We start from the raw sequence: 15,245 nt of genomic DNA, 5'->3' as shown, positions 1-15,245 counted from the left end.
TCAATAAAAAAAATTATCCAAAAGACCAAAACCCCTCTGTCACCCCTCGCTCTCCTCTCTCCTTCCTATTTCTCTCCATTTTGGGGATTTTTTCTTTTTTATATAGATCTCACTCAATTTTTTTTCCTTTTTCTCTTTTCATCTAAACACCAAACCTTCTTTTATCTTTTCCTTCTCTAATTCCTTCTTTCTATCTAAACACAGTACAAGTAAAAATTTTATTTGTATTGTTTAAATATGCTCTAAATGTAAACGAATACAAAATAATAAAGAGAACTACAAATTAAGTACGTATTTAATTTGTATTTTTTAAAATATAATTTTTTGTAGTTTTATGAGATGATTTTTTAATAAATTAAGTAATGGTTTTTTTTAACTTATCCAAATATTCACTAAAAATTCTAAAAAATAACAATAAGATGACCTAAAATATAAATAAGGTAATACCGGATATGATGACATCACATAATTTCGCATCCACGCAAATAATAAACTTTCTTAAAAGTGTGATTCTGTCGTTTCATAAACATTTTTGTGTTTGTTTTTTTTTGGAAGTATAACTAGCGTATTAATTGTAATTCACAGATAAAATAATCCTTAATCGAGTTTTTTTTAATCCATGTTAAATGAATTTGAAATCTTGAATTGGATCAACACAAATCAAGTTAAGTATCCTATTTTGACACCCATATTGGGCCAAGTGCTGCTTAAATAACGAAAACAGTTAAATTATATAAGTTACGTGCTATAACAAAGACATACCTTTTATTTTCTTTATTTTTTATATTAATTTTAAGTATTTAAATTTTTTTTTATTAGAAATATTTATTATATTAAAAATTAACGAATATTTTTTCAGTAGAAAGAACTTATCACATTTATATATTTTGTAAAAATTTATGAATTAATGTCGGTATTTTTTGAAATATTTTTTTACTTGAAGTAAATATTAAAATGTGCAAAATAAAATCATACAAAAATTATCATGGTATAAAAGAGTAATAATATTAATATATTGAGTGCCAAACTTAAATATTTATATTATTTATAATTTTTATTTATTAAATATATATTAATTTTTTTATAAAATTATTATACTAAATAAAAACCAAATATTTAAATTTAACACATCAGACTTAGTTAATGTAAAAATGTTTAAGTCTTGTGTTGATGATTCGTGTTACTCCCGCTCAAACCCAATTTTAGCCTTACTTTTTCAAAGCCATTCGTCGCTTATATTATTGCGCGGGCGCTTCCAACCTTCTACGAGTTTTAAAACCCATCTCAATCTCTTCATCCGACACGTGGGCACTTGGAATATCCAAATCAAAATTTAAATCCCTCCCATAAAAAACTCAAAATTACAACGAAGAAAATAAATTTAAACTGAGACCATCTCCCACATTTTCTCACCATTTTCACCTCTTTCTCCACCTACTCTCTTTCTCTCTCTCCCACTGCAACGCTCATTGTCTTAGAGAAGACGAAACACTCTCTCTGTGATAATCATACCTTAAAGCGTCAAAGTAACAAAGAAAAAATAAAAAGAAAAAAGAGAACTAATATGTTCTTAGCTTTTTTTTTCTTATTGCCATGTGAGAGTTCTGACACATTCTATTCTTCTTCTATTGTTTCCCTTTACTTCATATTTTGCTGGTTTATTCGCTTGACTCACTAACTCGGCGAGTCAATGAATGGCCTCATCCTCACGAGCAAGGAGTAGCTCGCCATTTTCACACCGGAAACCCTCCACTCCACACTCCTCTTCTTCCTCATCTTCTTCTTCCTTCACCAACGGACGGTTAATGCCTCGCTCCTGTTCTTCTACGTCGTCGTTTTTTAACTCCGGTGGTGGTGGACTCAGTGGCCGATCCATGACTCCGAATCGCGGTCACAGTGAGTTGACCTTCTACGGTTATGGTAGTCCTTCACCGGTGGAGTTCGGGATGGAGGAGGTGATCATGGAACCTGTGGATTCGTCCAGGTCTCGCGATAGCATTTCGGTCACGATTCGGTTCAGACCATTGAGGTAATGCATAGATCCGCGGTTATAGTATCAGATCCATTCGCTGTGAAAACGAGAGGAACTGAATCATTCAGTTTTGTTAAGCGTTGTGTTATCTGATAAATGAGTGGTTACGGTTTTGGTTGCAGTGAAAGGGAGTATCAGAGAGGGGATGATATCGCGTGGTATGCGGATGGTGATACGATTGTGAGAAATGAATATAATCCAGCTACTGCTTATGCATTTGGTATTTTCATTTCTAATTCTTCTTGGCGTGATTTTGTGGGGAATTAGTGGAGAATAGTTAGTCTTAGGTTTCTACTAGGAAATTGGTGATATTGTTTGCTTTTGGTGTAGAAATTATGGATATGGACGTTAGAATTTTGATTTGATTTGTGGCAGATAGAGTGTTTGGGCCACATACAAATTCTGATGAGGTGTATGAAGTAGCTGCAAAACCTGTAGTGAAGGCTGCCATGGAAGGGGTCAATGGTATGAAATATTACTATCTAAATTCAAAATTATATATTGCAATAGGAATGTGATGTTTTTAAGCGGTGTCTTATTTGGTACCAACTACCGAGTCATTGTGTTTCTTTGATGGAAGCTGCTTTAGTTTCAACTCATGTATGTAGTCAATAATTAGATTTCAATGGTTAATATGTACTGCTTATTGGTTTAGTGTTCAAGTGCCTGGTGGAGTTAGCTTCGTTTTTGAAAGATAACTTATGATAAACATTGCAGGAACTGTGTTTGCCTATGGTGTGACGAGTAGTGGTAAGACACATACTATGCACGTAAGTGTCACTTTTAAAATTAATGTATTGATTTTTATCTTTGTTCTTTGGAGTTTTTAGGTTGAAAGTCAAATTATTGTTTTACCTCTTATCTATCATATTGCAACATAAAGTTTGTCATTAAATTACATTGACTTTTACTACGGGATATTATTTATTAGTCCATTCATTTTAAAATATCTGGCGGTTTAGGAATTTTGTTTTGTTTCAGTTTATCTTTAGAATATCAAAAACATATTTAATTATGCTTTTCTTTACCAATTCTATCCTCATCCCTTGATATTTTCAGTAATTACAGATTTGGTTCAGTTTATTTTGAAGAATGATAGAGACCATTAATGGAATGATGATAATTTGAGTGTTTTAATGGAGGATAAGTTAGTCAAATGTATATTTTATTGTTATTGATACTATTTTATAATTTTCTAAGTCGTCGTGAGTGAATAATGTTGAACAGTATATATTTTGAACAGGAGTGTTATAACGTGGTGTAGGTTATTTGTCAGTTTTCAATTGTTAGATCTTTTTGGTAAGTTACTAGTTTGTTCTGATATGAGTTCTCTAACACAACAGCACATACGCCACATGAAAACAACTTTCTTTTAAGAATTATTTTTTTATGTTATTCTCCGGAAGAATGTGAGCATAAAATCTTTTCAGCTACTGTTTGATGATTCTTTGGTTAGGGGTAAGGAAGTTTCCGGGGGAACTCTTAAGATAGTTAGTTTGTCTGTTTCATGTAATAGACAACCTGGTGAACTACCATCGAGCACTATATTTGTTATCATTTAACAAATGGAAAATTTCTTGGATTGAGATCATTCTTACAGGAAGCTAAAATTTAGCAGTGCCCTTGAGAGATATAGATAGTGTTGGTTGAATTAAAAGAAGTATAACTAAAAGTATGATTTTAGTTAAAAAGGTCTTTTTGTTAATGTAAAGGTACGATACATTAGCTTTATACAAGGACCTTGTACTTCAACACTTGAGCTGAATCATTTGATTTGAGAGTAGATCAATTATCACATCAATCTGGCAACCATTTTTTAGGTTCATTTGATTGATTGGTACATATTATTTTTTAAGTACAGGTTATATAGTGTACTTAAGTATTGCGACTTCACATGTTAAATTGGAGATCTAGTGGGGTGATTTGGGAATCAAACATTTGGCTAACTTGCAGTTCTTGCTACTGTTTAGCTTATATTAGTTGTTTTTTCAAGTCACTTTCTGCCTATAAACTGTTTCATGGTATACCTTTTTTAATTGATGTGATCCCTTCAGTTGTGGTATTCCTGATTTTCTTTTCAATAATGATATTTGCAGGGAGATCAAAATTCTCCTGGCATCATACCACTGGCTATAAAAGATGTTTTCAGCATTATCCAAGATGTGAGTTTTCATGCAAACTTAGTAAATGTTGGTTAAGCCATTGTTATACATTAGTTATTTCGAAACACATGCAGCACCACCCATTATTTGTTATAATATATGCTTTGAAAAATAAACAATCTCTTTGTATTTGTTATCAAATCAATACTCTCTCTTGCTTTGTGCTGTACTGTACTGGTGGCCAGTTGGCATCTACTTGTCTTGCATACCGTGCCATACCATTACCTCCCAATCAAAAGTCAAAATTTATTCCCGGTTTTGTTATTTTTATAAGGATACATGTGCTGCATGTCTTGATTGGTAAGACATCTTAATACTCATTTTTTATTTATAATTACTTGTTTCTGCTTTTACTTGGCATAGTTATGGAATATTCTATTGTTTTTATTAAATTTATATTGCTGTAATTTGCTTGGAATGACTATTTGTATTCACCGCAGACTCCAGGAAGAGAGTTCTTACTCCGAGTGTCATATCTAGAAATATACAATGAGGTAAATGCAGAACAAATTGTGTGCACACTTCTGAACTTGGTTTAGTACTTCAGTTCATAATTAACTGCAATTCTTTCTGCCTTGACTCAACTATATTTTCCTGGTACATGCCACTTTGCAATACTGATTGTCACTTTACTTTTTATATTGTCTGATTTTTTTTTTCTTTTTTGTTTTAATAGATGTTTTCCCTGTTTCTACTTCGTATCAGGTAATAAATGACTTGCTTGACCCGACTAGCCAAAATTTACGTGTTAGAGAAGATGCACAGGTTAATGTTTTTTGAAATTGGAATCTTATTTATATATCTGAGTTAATTCTTTGCACGTTTCTTTGTTACTCTATTCTCAGTTGTCTTTTGATACATGAAATTGATATTTCTAATTGTCTTTGAAATGTGGCATGGCATGGCATGTATCTAAGAACTAACTAAAAACCTGTTTTAGAGTGTGAAGTGTGAACATTGATGGAATGAGGGGATTCATTGTTTGAAGGTTTATTTATTTATTTTCATCAATTTAAATTGTCTTCTGTTTGTAAATGGAATTTTATTAACCACATCTTAAGACTGTGTTTAAGCATCCAAAAGTAGTAGATTTTTTATTGGAAAAGGACACATTCATTGCATTAAAGTATAAAAGTATAATAAATAAATTTTTTTAATATTTTTTTCTATTATTAGTTGCTCTGAGGTTAATATTTTCTTTATAAATAAAAGTTTCATTTCTATGTTAATTTTTCCTTTAAGAAAAATCAAAGACAACATTTGTTGTTGGAGTAGAATCTAGACAAATATTGTCTATTTTAAACTCTTCAAACAATTTCATTGTTTGCTCAATACTAGTTTGAGATCATATAACCAACGATTTATGTTGGCCTGTATTTCAGGGAACTTATGTGGAGGGTATAAAGGAAGAAGTTGTTTTGTCTCCCGGACATGCTCTTTCCTTTATTGCTGCTGGAGAAGGTATAAATTGACAATATTTATATTTAACTCCAATTATTTTTATTATTATAACTCTCATGGTTAATTGTTGGTTACTTGGTTCAGAAGCTTTATTAATAAGGAAGTTGTTTGATGGCAGAACATCGTCATGTTGGATCAAACAATTTTAACCTCTTTAGCAGCCGAAGTCACACAATTTTTACACTAGTAAGCATTCTTGAAATTGTGGTATTAAAATTTATTGTCAAAGGCTCAAAGCAACCTTTTTCTACACTGGATCCAATTGTCAAAGGAAATAATCTACATCACAGCCTGGCCGTAGGTTTTTGAATGGCTAAGTTGCATGCGTACATTCTGCTTAGATGTTTTACTACTTCTCCTATATGCTGGTTAAATGTTTAATTTTGCTAAGTAACATATTGACATATGTGGTTTTGTTCCTGGACTTCGTTGGGCCTTTTTTTTCACTCCTGACCTGTATTGTTATTGCTATCCGCAGATGATTGAAAGCAGTGCCCATGGTGAAGATTATGATGGAGTGGTCTTCTCTCAGCTTGTATGTGAACATTATTAAAAACTTTTAAGACAACACATGCACTTCATTGGTTGTCTCTTCTCATTTTTATTCTTTTGGCTTGTTTCCTTCTATTAGAATTTGATCGATCTTGCTGGATCTGAGAGCTCGAAAACTGAAACAACTGGATTAAGAAGAAAAGAAGGATCTTACATAAACAAAAGTCTTCTGACACTTGGAACTGTAGGTGTCGTACATTTCTCATATTTTTTGGCTATGAAGTTCTACTATGACCTGAGATCACCAGTTAGATAATTTGCAATTTACATCTTTGCAAAATATTATAAAACCTGCCTTCTGCAGTCTTGATTTTATGGTTTTAATTTAAAGGTTATTGGAAAATTGAGCGAGGGAAAAGCATCTCATGTTCCATATCGAGACTCAAAGCTTACCCGCCTCCTGCAGTCTTCACTTAGTGGGCATGGCCATGTTTCAGTGAGTTTTGATTCTACTGCACTTTTATCTATCAAATTCTGTAACTGTATTTGTTGTGCCTTTAGTTTAGTATAATTGTTGAGTCATCATTCTATTTCAATAGGCCCAAGTTATTAAAATCGTACCCATTCTTGGTTCGTATTATGTGATGAGTTGCAAATGACTTTAAATCTTGCCATGTATGGATGGGTTGGTGTGAGTCTACATCATCGATACAGTTCTCGTGATTCAACGATTCCTTATTTTATACTTTTTCACCATTTCTGATCAAAGCAATAGAGAAGTCAAAGTTTAAATTTGTTAAATGAAAAGAAACACTGCTAAATACACCCTATTTAATCAGTTTGATTTTCTGTTTTCATTGTGTCGAAACATTTCACACCATCACTTACTCATTCTATTGTATGCATTATATTTGGCCATTCCATTGCTCTTTTCAATGTTCTGAAATAAAAGGCTTCACAGACTTAATTGTGACATGATTTATTTTGTTAGACTTATGGTTATGAGTAAGTTGTTTTTTCATTTTGTGGTTAAAAATTATTACATTAAGCATTATATATCATTTTATTCATTTATATGATATATTTCAAGCATTCTTCCTTGTATTTTTGAATTTTACAATTTGATGCGATTTACCATTCAAAAATTAGCATGGAAATTTACGATTTGAACCCTGATTTGTTGCAATAGTTCCCTTAAATATAGGGCTATGGCTTTTTAAGTTCTTTCCTTTCGCTTTCTTCTCTTTCATGGGTGTTTTAGAACAAAGTACGTTAAAATGTCTGCATGAGCACCATTGCACGATATTAAGGTTGGCTTTAACATGGAAATTTCAGCTAATCTGCACTGTAACTCCGGCATCCAGTAATTTGGAAGAAACTCACAATACCTTGAAGTTTGCTAGCAGGGCCAAGAGAGTAGAAATATACGCCTCACGTAATAAGGTCCACTCAAAATCAATTTATTAGCCACTTATTCATAAAAAAGAACTGCATGACTATTAGAATGTGCGTGAGGAGTTTTCTGATTCATTCTTGAATTATTTGTTAAAGCAGATTATTGATGAAAAATCTCTAATTAAGAAATACCAGAGAGAAATTTCAGTCCTCAAACACGAACTTGATCAGCTGAAGAAAGGGCTTCAACTTGGTGTCAACCACGAGGAAATTATGAGCTTAAAGCAAAAGGTTTTTAGCTCCCCGAGTTGTTTTCATATTTTTCTTTTATTACGGTGGTTTTGTGGTGATTGAATAACGAGTTTTGCTTCTTATTCTATACTGATATACGAGTAGTTGGAAGAAGGTCAAGTGAAAATGCAGTCAAGATTGGAAGAAGAGGAAGAAGCGAAGGTTGCTCTTATGAGTCGGATACAGAGGCTAACCAAGCTCATTCTGGTTTCATCAAAGAATGCAATTCCGGGATATCTATCTGATGCTCCCAGCCACCATCGAAGTCACTCCGTTGGCGAGGATGATGTGAGTTCCTCCTTTAATTGGTGTATAAGTGTGTTTTACCATTCTTTTTAATATTCTTCCAAAAGTGCACGTACTTTGAAACTCTGTATAATGATCTGCTGCAATATTATTTGCAGATTGAGTTTCTTTTCATATTCTAAATCTCCATAGCTGACAAATTTTAGCTGTTGACTGCTAGGTAGTGAGTTTATTTCTTCTGTCAGTGAATTTGTTCATTAATAGTAGGTCTTTGCTTTTCGCACTTTATGTTAGATATATACAATCATTCATGAGCCTCTTATACTCCCGAGTAGGTCATTATTTTAGGTTGATATTTGGTTTTAAAAGTATATCACAATGCTTTTTTAATAAAGTGGTCAAGTATTTCATCCTTGTTGCTTCTTTCTTCACAATTAAATTAAATTTCAACACAATATACATCAACCCCAAGCGTTGTCTACATTTCAAGTCCAGATGGCGTTCTCGTGAGGGGGTATAAACTATAAACCATTCTTAGGCCTCTGCTGCTTATTCTTTTAGGTTGTGTTGATTCTTGTGTTCTACTTAACTACATGTATTCAAATATTTAATTTTTCAGAAAGTTATTTTCTTTACATCTGAACCTTGCATTGCATGACTGTATTTTTATTGAACATGTAAAGAGTAGGTAAACCTAGCTTATTCTTTTTTTCCTTTTCCAGAAATTTGATGCCCTACGTGAAGCATCTCTTTTGATCGAAAATGAGAGTCAAAAAGATGTTTCCACTGTGTCATCTGATCCGTCTCATGATGTTAGACATAGAAGATCGTCAAGTAGACCAAACGAAGAACTCTCTCCAACTAGCAGTATCATCGCTGAATCGACGCAAGCTGGTGAACTCATCAGCAGAACAAGGAAACCAGCGGTAGATTCATGTTTCCCCTTCCCCTCGTCAATACTTGTTTGTTAATCTCACTCCGTAATATGCCCCCCATTAAATGCCTTAGCTTTGGGAAATGCGTGACAGTTCAGGAAAAATTAATGCAGATAAAAAGCGTATTAGAATTGAGGATTAACCTAACTTAATTCAAAAAGCTAGCTAAGGAATATATTGTCCAATTCATTTTAAGTTGACACTTGGCTCATACTCAGCTGACGTGTACACATGGGCTACCCTTGTGACTTGTGCATGATTTCATCTGTTTTTATTATTTATGTGTAACTGTTTTCTTTTATTTTCTGACTGCTAAACAAATTATTTATATTAAATAATGATATAATCTCCTTTGTTAGAATGTTTTGAAAAAACGATTTTAATGTGTTCGAATTTTACAATGTCAATTTATATTAAAATGCACGTTGTTGAATATATATATATATATATATTATTTTTAAAAAAAAACCGTTTAAAAATAATGTGGGTTTCGTGCTGCTTTTTGTATCTATTTTTGTTTTCTGTGGTTTGTTTCTTTGTCCCTTCATAAAATTCTTTTTTTGGCTGCTTATTGAATTATAGGGAGGGATGGCAATGTCTGATGAGATGGATCTTCTAGTCGAGCAAGTCAAAATGCTAGCTGGAGACATTGCTTTCAGTACCAGCACTCTGAAACGCTTAATGGAGCAGTCTGTAAATGATCCTGAAAGCTCCAAAACACAGGTATTCTTGCCTTGTTTTTGAACTGTGATGCTCTCAAACGTATTGGTAGGTGAGAAGGGCTAATAAAGTATTTATCAGAGGAAATCTTTAAATTCGTCATTTAAATTGTATGAATCAGATGTTTTAGTGTTAAATTTAAAAAGAAATATTTGTCCCTAATTTTATAAAATATCATTTTTTAAATGCCAGTAAAAAGTAAAATAAAAAATGAAAATTAATAACTTTTTATGAACCGGACATTTTAGTGCTTGATTTAAAAAAATATTTGTTGCATACTTTAATAAAATAAAAAATAAATAAATTGAAAGAAATTATTCTTTATGAAATTAAAATTATTAAAAAGTTTTTAAAATGTTATAGAATAAAATACCCAGTTTATACAATATTGGAAGTTACTTTAGGAGTTTACTAATTTAGCATACTTATGATTTTTCCATATAAAAGCAATTAGAAATTTAGAATGACAAGCGGGTATGCTAAAATTGGCGACGTAATCAAATGACATGCACATTGCATCCATATATACTTTTCACATAGCAGCTTTATCTATGGATAAGAATAAGATAAGCCTACTGGCACTCCTGCTTATTCATATTTACTTTTTTAACTTTCTTTTTTACTTTTCAACTTTATCTTCATTTTAAGTTTTTTAATATCCTCATCTAATGAGTTTTGGTGGTTGTCGTAGTCCTTTGAACATGCGTATTTTATATCATATATATAATACTGAAGGTAATGATAAAAAGCAAAAATAAGTACGCTTTCTTTTCCTTTGCACAATAAAGTATTTAGAAATGTGACAACATAATTTGTTTGATAATTTTTTTAACAACATATGTTATAAGTACATGTTATATTGAATAAATATATTACATGAATTAAACCTGAGAAAAAAAATATCTCATTACAAAAATATTAAATGTAATTTTGGGCCTTTGCCAATATTAGTGAAAATACAACTTACAAAATGAGAGTCAAAAGTGAAGATAATTCAGTATTTCTATTTTGGCTTATTACTATTAATTATTATTATTATTATTATTATTATTATTATTATTATGTACCAAAGAAATTAATCTTAATTTAATTTTTTAAAAAATACAAAAATTTCATTTGTAAAAAAAATCAAATTTACCCGAGAAAAGAAAAGTTTGATTGAATAAAGGCGCTTGTTAATGAAACGATGTTTTACTTATCTAAATATTTTATAGATACATAAATTAATTTGTATTTTACTATAATGGTATTCTAGTTTTTTTTTAATTCATTTTTAATTTGTAACACTTGCAATTTGTTGGATTCAATCACTCCTCTTAAATCCAAAGGTTTTATGAACTATCATCTTCATCTTTTAATTAGGCCACATAAATTTTCTTACGTTAAATATGTCATTCTATTTTATTTCAGTTAAATATTATTGCTTAAATCTAGTTAATACTAAAATTTTGAAGTAAAAAATATATAGAAATAAGTTATTTGAATTGAATTGTAATTATTGAATTTCAGGACACTACACATGGATTTTGTATATCTTGATTAAAAAAATAATTTCTATAATTTTTTACTTAAAAAAATCTTATCTAATAAAATAATGCAAATTAATTTTGAAGTCTTTGCACGACGCATAATTTTACTATTATTTAACGATGATTATACTTTTATTTCTTATATATTTATTTTTTCTATTGTTATTTAAATTTAAGAATGTCCGTTGTCACATGAGTTGATGTATTTCCAAACACAAGCAGTTACACGCACAAATGTTACGGGGCAGCGGTGCGCCATGTTACAAAAAATCCCGCACGTAACTTTAATGATTAATTGAAATGCCATATGTTGCTGTTTTAACTCATTGTTAGAAATGGATTATATGGAAAGTGTGCATTTCTGATTACAGATTGAGAACTTGGAACAAGATATCCAAGAAAAAAGGAAGCAAATGAGGGTTTTAGAACAAAGAATAATTGAAAGTGGTGAATCTTCCGTAGCTAACTCATCAGTGGTTGAAATGCAGCAGGTGGCTATTTTGAATTTTGAAACTGGAGTTCTTCTGTATTATAGAATTGAAGGTTGTATATTTATGTGAATGCTTCAACAAAACTCATTTATAATTTTGTTTTCGTTTGTTGGTTTGTCATGGCAGACAATCACAAGATTAATGGCTCAGTGTGATGAAAAGGCCTTTGAGCTGGAGGTGTGTACTATTCTACTATTTCATCTATATTAAGGTTTCATCTTGAGTCATCACTCATCAGTTCGTTTTCAAAACACTGATTTTTTCAAGCTAGGTTTTTGCCATTGCATTTTACAATTTTTATTCTTAATATGGAATATAAATTTATGAATATGCAAGTTCCATTGATTATTCGCTTATAATAATTAATATTTTTAAATATATATATCTATAGTTAAAATCTGCAGACAACCGTGTCCTTCAAGAACAGTTAAATAATAAGGTACGTGTTTATCTCTTCACTGTTTTCTTCTTCCTTAAGTTGAAGATGTAGCGAAAACCACATTTAATTATGAAATTGTATTTGTTGACACCCTCCCTTTTTTTTTTTTTTTTGTAATTTGTTGATAGTGTTCTGAAAACAGAGAACTGCAAGAAAAGGTGAAGCTGCTAGAGCAGCACCTGGCAACAGTTACAGTTGGTACCTCGTTAGTGCTAGTAGATCAATGTCCATCTGGAGAAAACATAGATGAGTTGAAAAGGAAAATACAATCCCAGGTAACTGCAAATATTTTGCTTTTGAATTGAACGATTGAAAAGTATTATGTTCTTTCTGAATTCTCTTTCATTTGGGTTTGGTTTGTTTCTTTTCTTTGTTAATGTTACCTTGCTTGTCAGTATATGTACTCCGCCTTCTGTCTGTTGTTTTTATTGATAAAATCAAGTTAGGACTACTATTTAAAATCATTTTTAAGGATTATGCAACTAAATATTTGTAAATAGTAGCGTAAACAATAGTTATTATTGTCCAATTTACAGTTCTGATTCGATTGAACTGCGCAACTGACTTTTTCCTTTGTTCGCAGGAGATTGAAAATGAAAAACTGAAGCTAGAGCAAGTTCACTTGTCAGAAGAGAATAGCGGTTTACATGTGCAGAATCAGAAACTCTCTGAAGAAGCTTCTTATGCCAAAGAATTGGCCTCTGCGGCTGCTGTGGAATTGAAGAATTTGGCAGGGGAAGTGACAAAACTTTCCTTGCAGAATGCAAAGTTGGAGAAAGAATTGATGGCTGCTCGAGACCTGGCCAACACTCGAAATGCTGTTGTACAAACAGTCAAAGGAGTTAGCCGCAAGTATAATGATGCAAGACCTGGGAGGAAGGGGAGAATTTCTATCCGTGCTAATGAACCTTTGGGAGTTGGTATGGATGAGTTTGAGTCGTGGAATCTTGATGCTAATGATTTGAAGATGGAGCTGCAGGCTCGGAAACAGCGAGAGGCAGCACTTGAGGCTGCATTAGCTGAAAAGGAATTTGTGGAAGAGGAGTACAGGAAAAAGTTTGAGGAGGGCAAGAAAAAAGAAGCCTCCTTGGAGAATGATTTAGCAAATATGTGGGTTCTTGTTGCTAAGTTAAAGAAAGAAGGAGGTGCTATCCCAGAATCAAACATTGACGAAAAAAATGTTGATGTAGAAGCACATACAAATGATCTGAAACCTAATGACATTGAAAGTAGTATTCTCCCCAAGGAGCATATTTTAACAGATGTATCAAAAACAGACAATGAAATTCCCCAGGCAGAGCCTTTGGTTGTTCGTCTTAAGGTAACAACCATTCTACATTTATTTGTATGTTTTTTATCATGGAAATTTTGAACTTATTATTTGGTTAGATCCTGAGTATTAAATAGTGTCACTCTTCAAATAGCCATAAATTCTTCCTCGATAGACTCATTTGGAAGTCCAAAGCCCCCCCTCCACATCTTTTGTAGGATAAACTCCTGGGCCTCGCATATGATGAACTTCAGACTGCTCTCTCAGTTTGTCGTGCAATTCATGTTCTTAAAACGGCTAGTCTTTAATTTTATGATTGCAAGCTACTTTTTCTCTGAAACAATCTTTTTTGACATTCTCAAGGAGCCTTGGTTATGTCCTGCTATTTTACCGTTTCTGTCGTTTGCTACAAGATTTTGGTACCAAGAAGGAACCGAAATTCTATGTCAGTGTGCAGTCTATGCAATTGTTTGGACTGTGCTACTCTTACTTTGCATGATAAATATCTTGAAATTTGTTGGGTGAGTCGATCTGAGAAAGCACCCCATTTGCTGTACAGTCTTGTAACTTGTGAAGCAACAAAAAAGCTCCAAAGGTACATTTTTTGATCTGTAGTTCATGCTTTCAGGCACGCATGCAAGAGATGAAGGAAAAAGAAGTCAGGCACCTTGGGAACGGAGATGCCAATTCCCATGTTTGTAAAGTATGTTTTGAATCTTCAACTGCAGCAATTCTTCTTCCATGTCGTCATTTTTGTTGTAAGTCTTTTCCTATCTGGTCTGGATATTTGCTCTTCTCAATTTTTGGCAGTTTCCTTAGGATTTACAAATCTTTTAGTCTGAATCTCAAACCTCGTGTTTGCCTTTGCAGTGTGTAAATCTTGTTCACTTGCTTGCTCTGAATGTCCAATATGCCGCACAAACATTGCAGATAGGCTTTTTGCTTTTACATCTTGACTCTTTAAATAAAGGTCTTCTGCAATTTTTTCTTTAAATTCTTTTATGAGCTATATTCGAGTGCTGTACAAGTACAAACGTTGTAACATGTTTTTGTTTTTGACTGCTGTAGAATTTCCAGGGATCTATCTCATTGAACTAATATATCCATGATCGAGGGTGCAATTCTTTCATCAGTTTACTTGCATGTAAAACTGTTAAAAAAGGTATATTGTTAGTATCTCTTTTCTTTTACTTTACCCTGCAAACCGTATAAATAGGGGGAGACCAACGGGTGGGAAAACGAATGTAAAAAGGAAAAGGTGTAAACAGAACTGCTGAAGTACATATGCACGAAGTGTGTTTGTTTTATGTAACAGCAGAATTTTTGGTTGCATATCCGGTGTCTTCTGCAGAGTATAAGATCATTCAGCTTCCCCCATTTTCCCCTCATGGTTTGCGATGTTTTAATGAAAAGCTTGCGATGCGAGCAGTTCCTTGAATCCATAATCAAAGGTGTCTGCACCTTAATCTTTTATGTTGTAGAAAAACACTCAATTGTATATTTAATATAAAATTTTTATCAAAGAAATGACAAACTTTGAAGACTTTTATGTTAAATTATTAATAAATAAATATAAAATTAAAGCAAGAACGTGCTTGAATTCAAGAAAAATAATTTTTAAAAAATAGTTCTTTGATTTTTAAAATTGTTTAGTTCTTAATTTTCTATTAAAAAATGCATTTATCTTAAACTTTATTTGAGTTTAAAATGAAAGCTGAAAGATTAAGAAAAAAAAGAAGAAAGAAAACGGAAGGGACAGAAAAATGAGAATGAAAAGAAAAA

General features: G+C 32.1%; 1 protein-coding gene across 1 annotated transcript; it reads left to right on the top strand.

The window, feature by feature from the left end:
- Positions 1 to 1,559: 1,559 nt before the first annotated feature.
- On the top strand, positions 1,560 to 14,724 carry LOC113864803 (kinesin-like protein KIN-7D, mitochondrial). Its single transcript, XM_027498929.1, has 25 exons — positions 1,560 to 2,029; positions 2,155 to 2,252; positions 2,408 to 2,497; positions 2,750 to 2,802; positions 4,129 to 4,194; positions 4,635 to 4,688; positions 4,900 to 4,959; positions 5,577 to 5,655; positions 5,774 to 5,841; positions 6,134 to 6,190; positions 6,287 to 6,391; positions 6,539 to 6,643; positions 7,483 to 7,590; positions 7,702 to 7,833; positions 7,939 to 8,121; positions 8,802 to 9,005; positions 9,597 to 9,737; positions 11,635 to 11,754; positions 11,881 to 11,931; positions 12,146 to 12,193; positions 12,322 to 12,468; positions 12,777 to 13,514; positions 14,092 to 14,221; positions 14,334 to 14,432; positions 14,539 to 14,724. The coding sequence occupies exons 1-24, from the start codon at positions 1,695 to 1,697 to the stop codon at positions 14,417 to 14,419; spliced, it is 3,258 nt and encodes a 1,085-aa protein (XP_027354730.1). The 5' UTR covers positions 1,560 to 1,694; the 3' UTR covers positions 14,420 to 14,432; positions 14,539 to 14,724.
- Positions 14,725 to 15,245: the final 521 nt, after the last annotated feature.

The sequence above is a fragment of the Abrus precatorius genome, unplaced genomic scaffold, assembly GCF_003935025.1.
Source record: "Abrus precatorius isolate BTA unplaced genomic scaffold, Abrus_2018 Scaffold4, whole genome shotgun sequence".
NCBI classification, from domain to species: Eukaryota; Viridiplantae; Streptophyta; class Magnoliopsida; order Fabales; family Fabaceae; genus Abrus; species Abrus precatorius.
This window is presented reverse-complemented; position numbering and strand designations above follow the sequence as displayed.

Excerpts from the sequence above, each read along its gene's own strand:
- LOC113864803 (XM_027498929.1), top strand. The coding sequence starts at position 1,695 with ATGGCCTCATCCTCACGAGCAAGGAGTAGCTCGCCATTTTCACACCGG. Across the intron at positions 2,803-4,128 it reads GTAAGACACATACTATGCAC|GGAGATCAAAATTCTCCTGG; the intron begins GTAAGTGTCACT and ends TGATATTTGCAG. Across the intron at positions 14,222-14,333 it reads TCCATGTCGTCATTTTTGTT|TGTGTAAATCTTGTTCACTT; the intron begins GTAAGTCTTTTC and ends TTGCCTTTGCAG.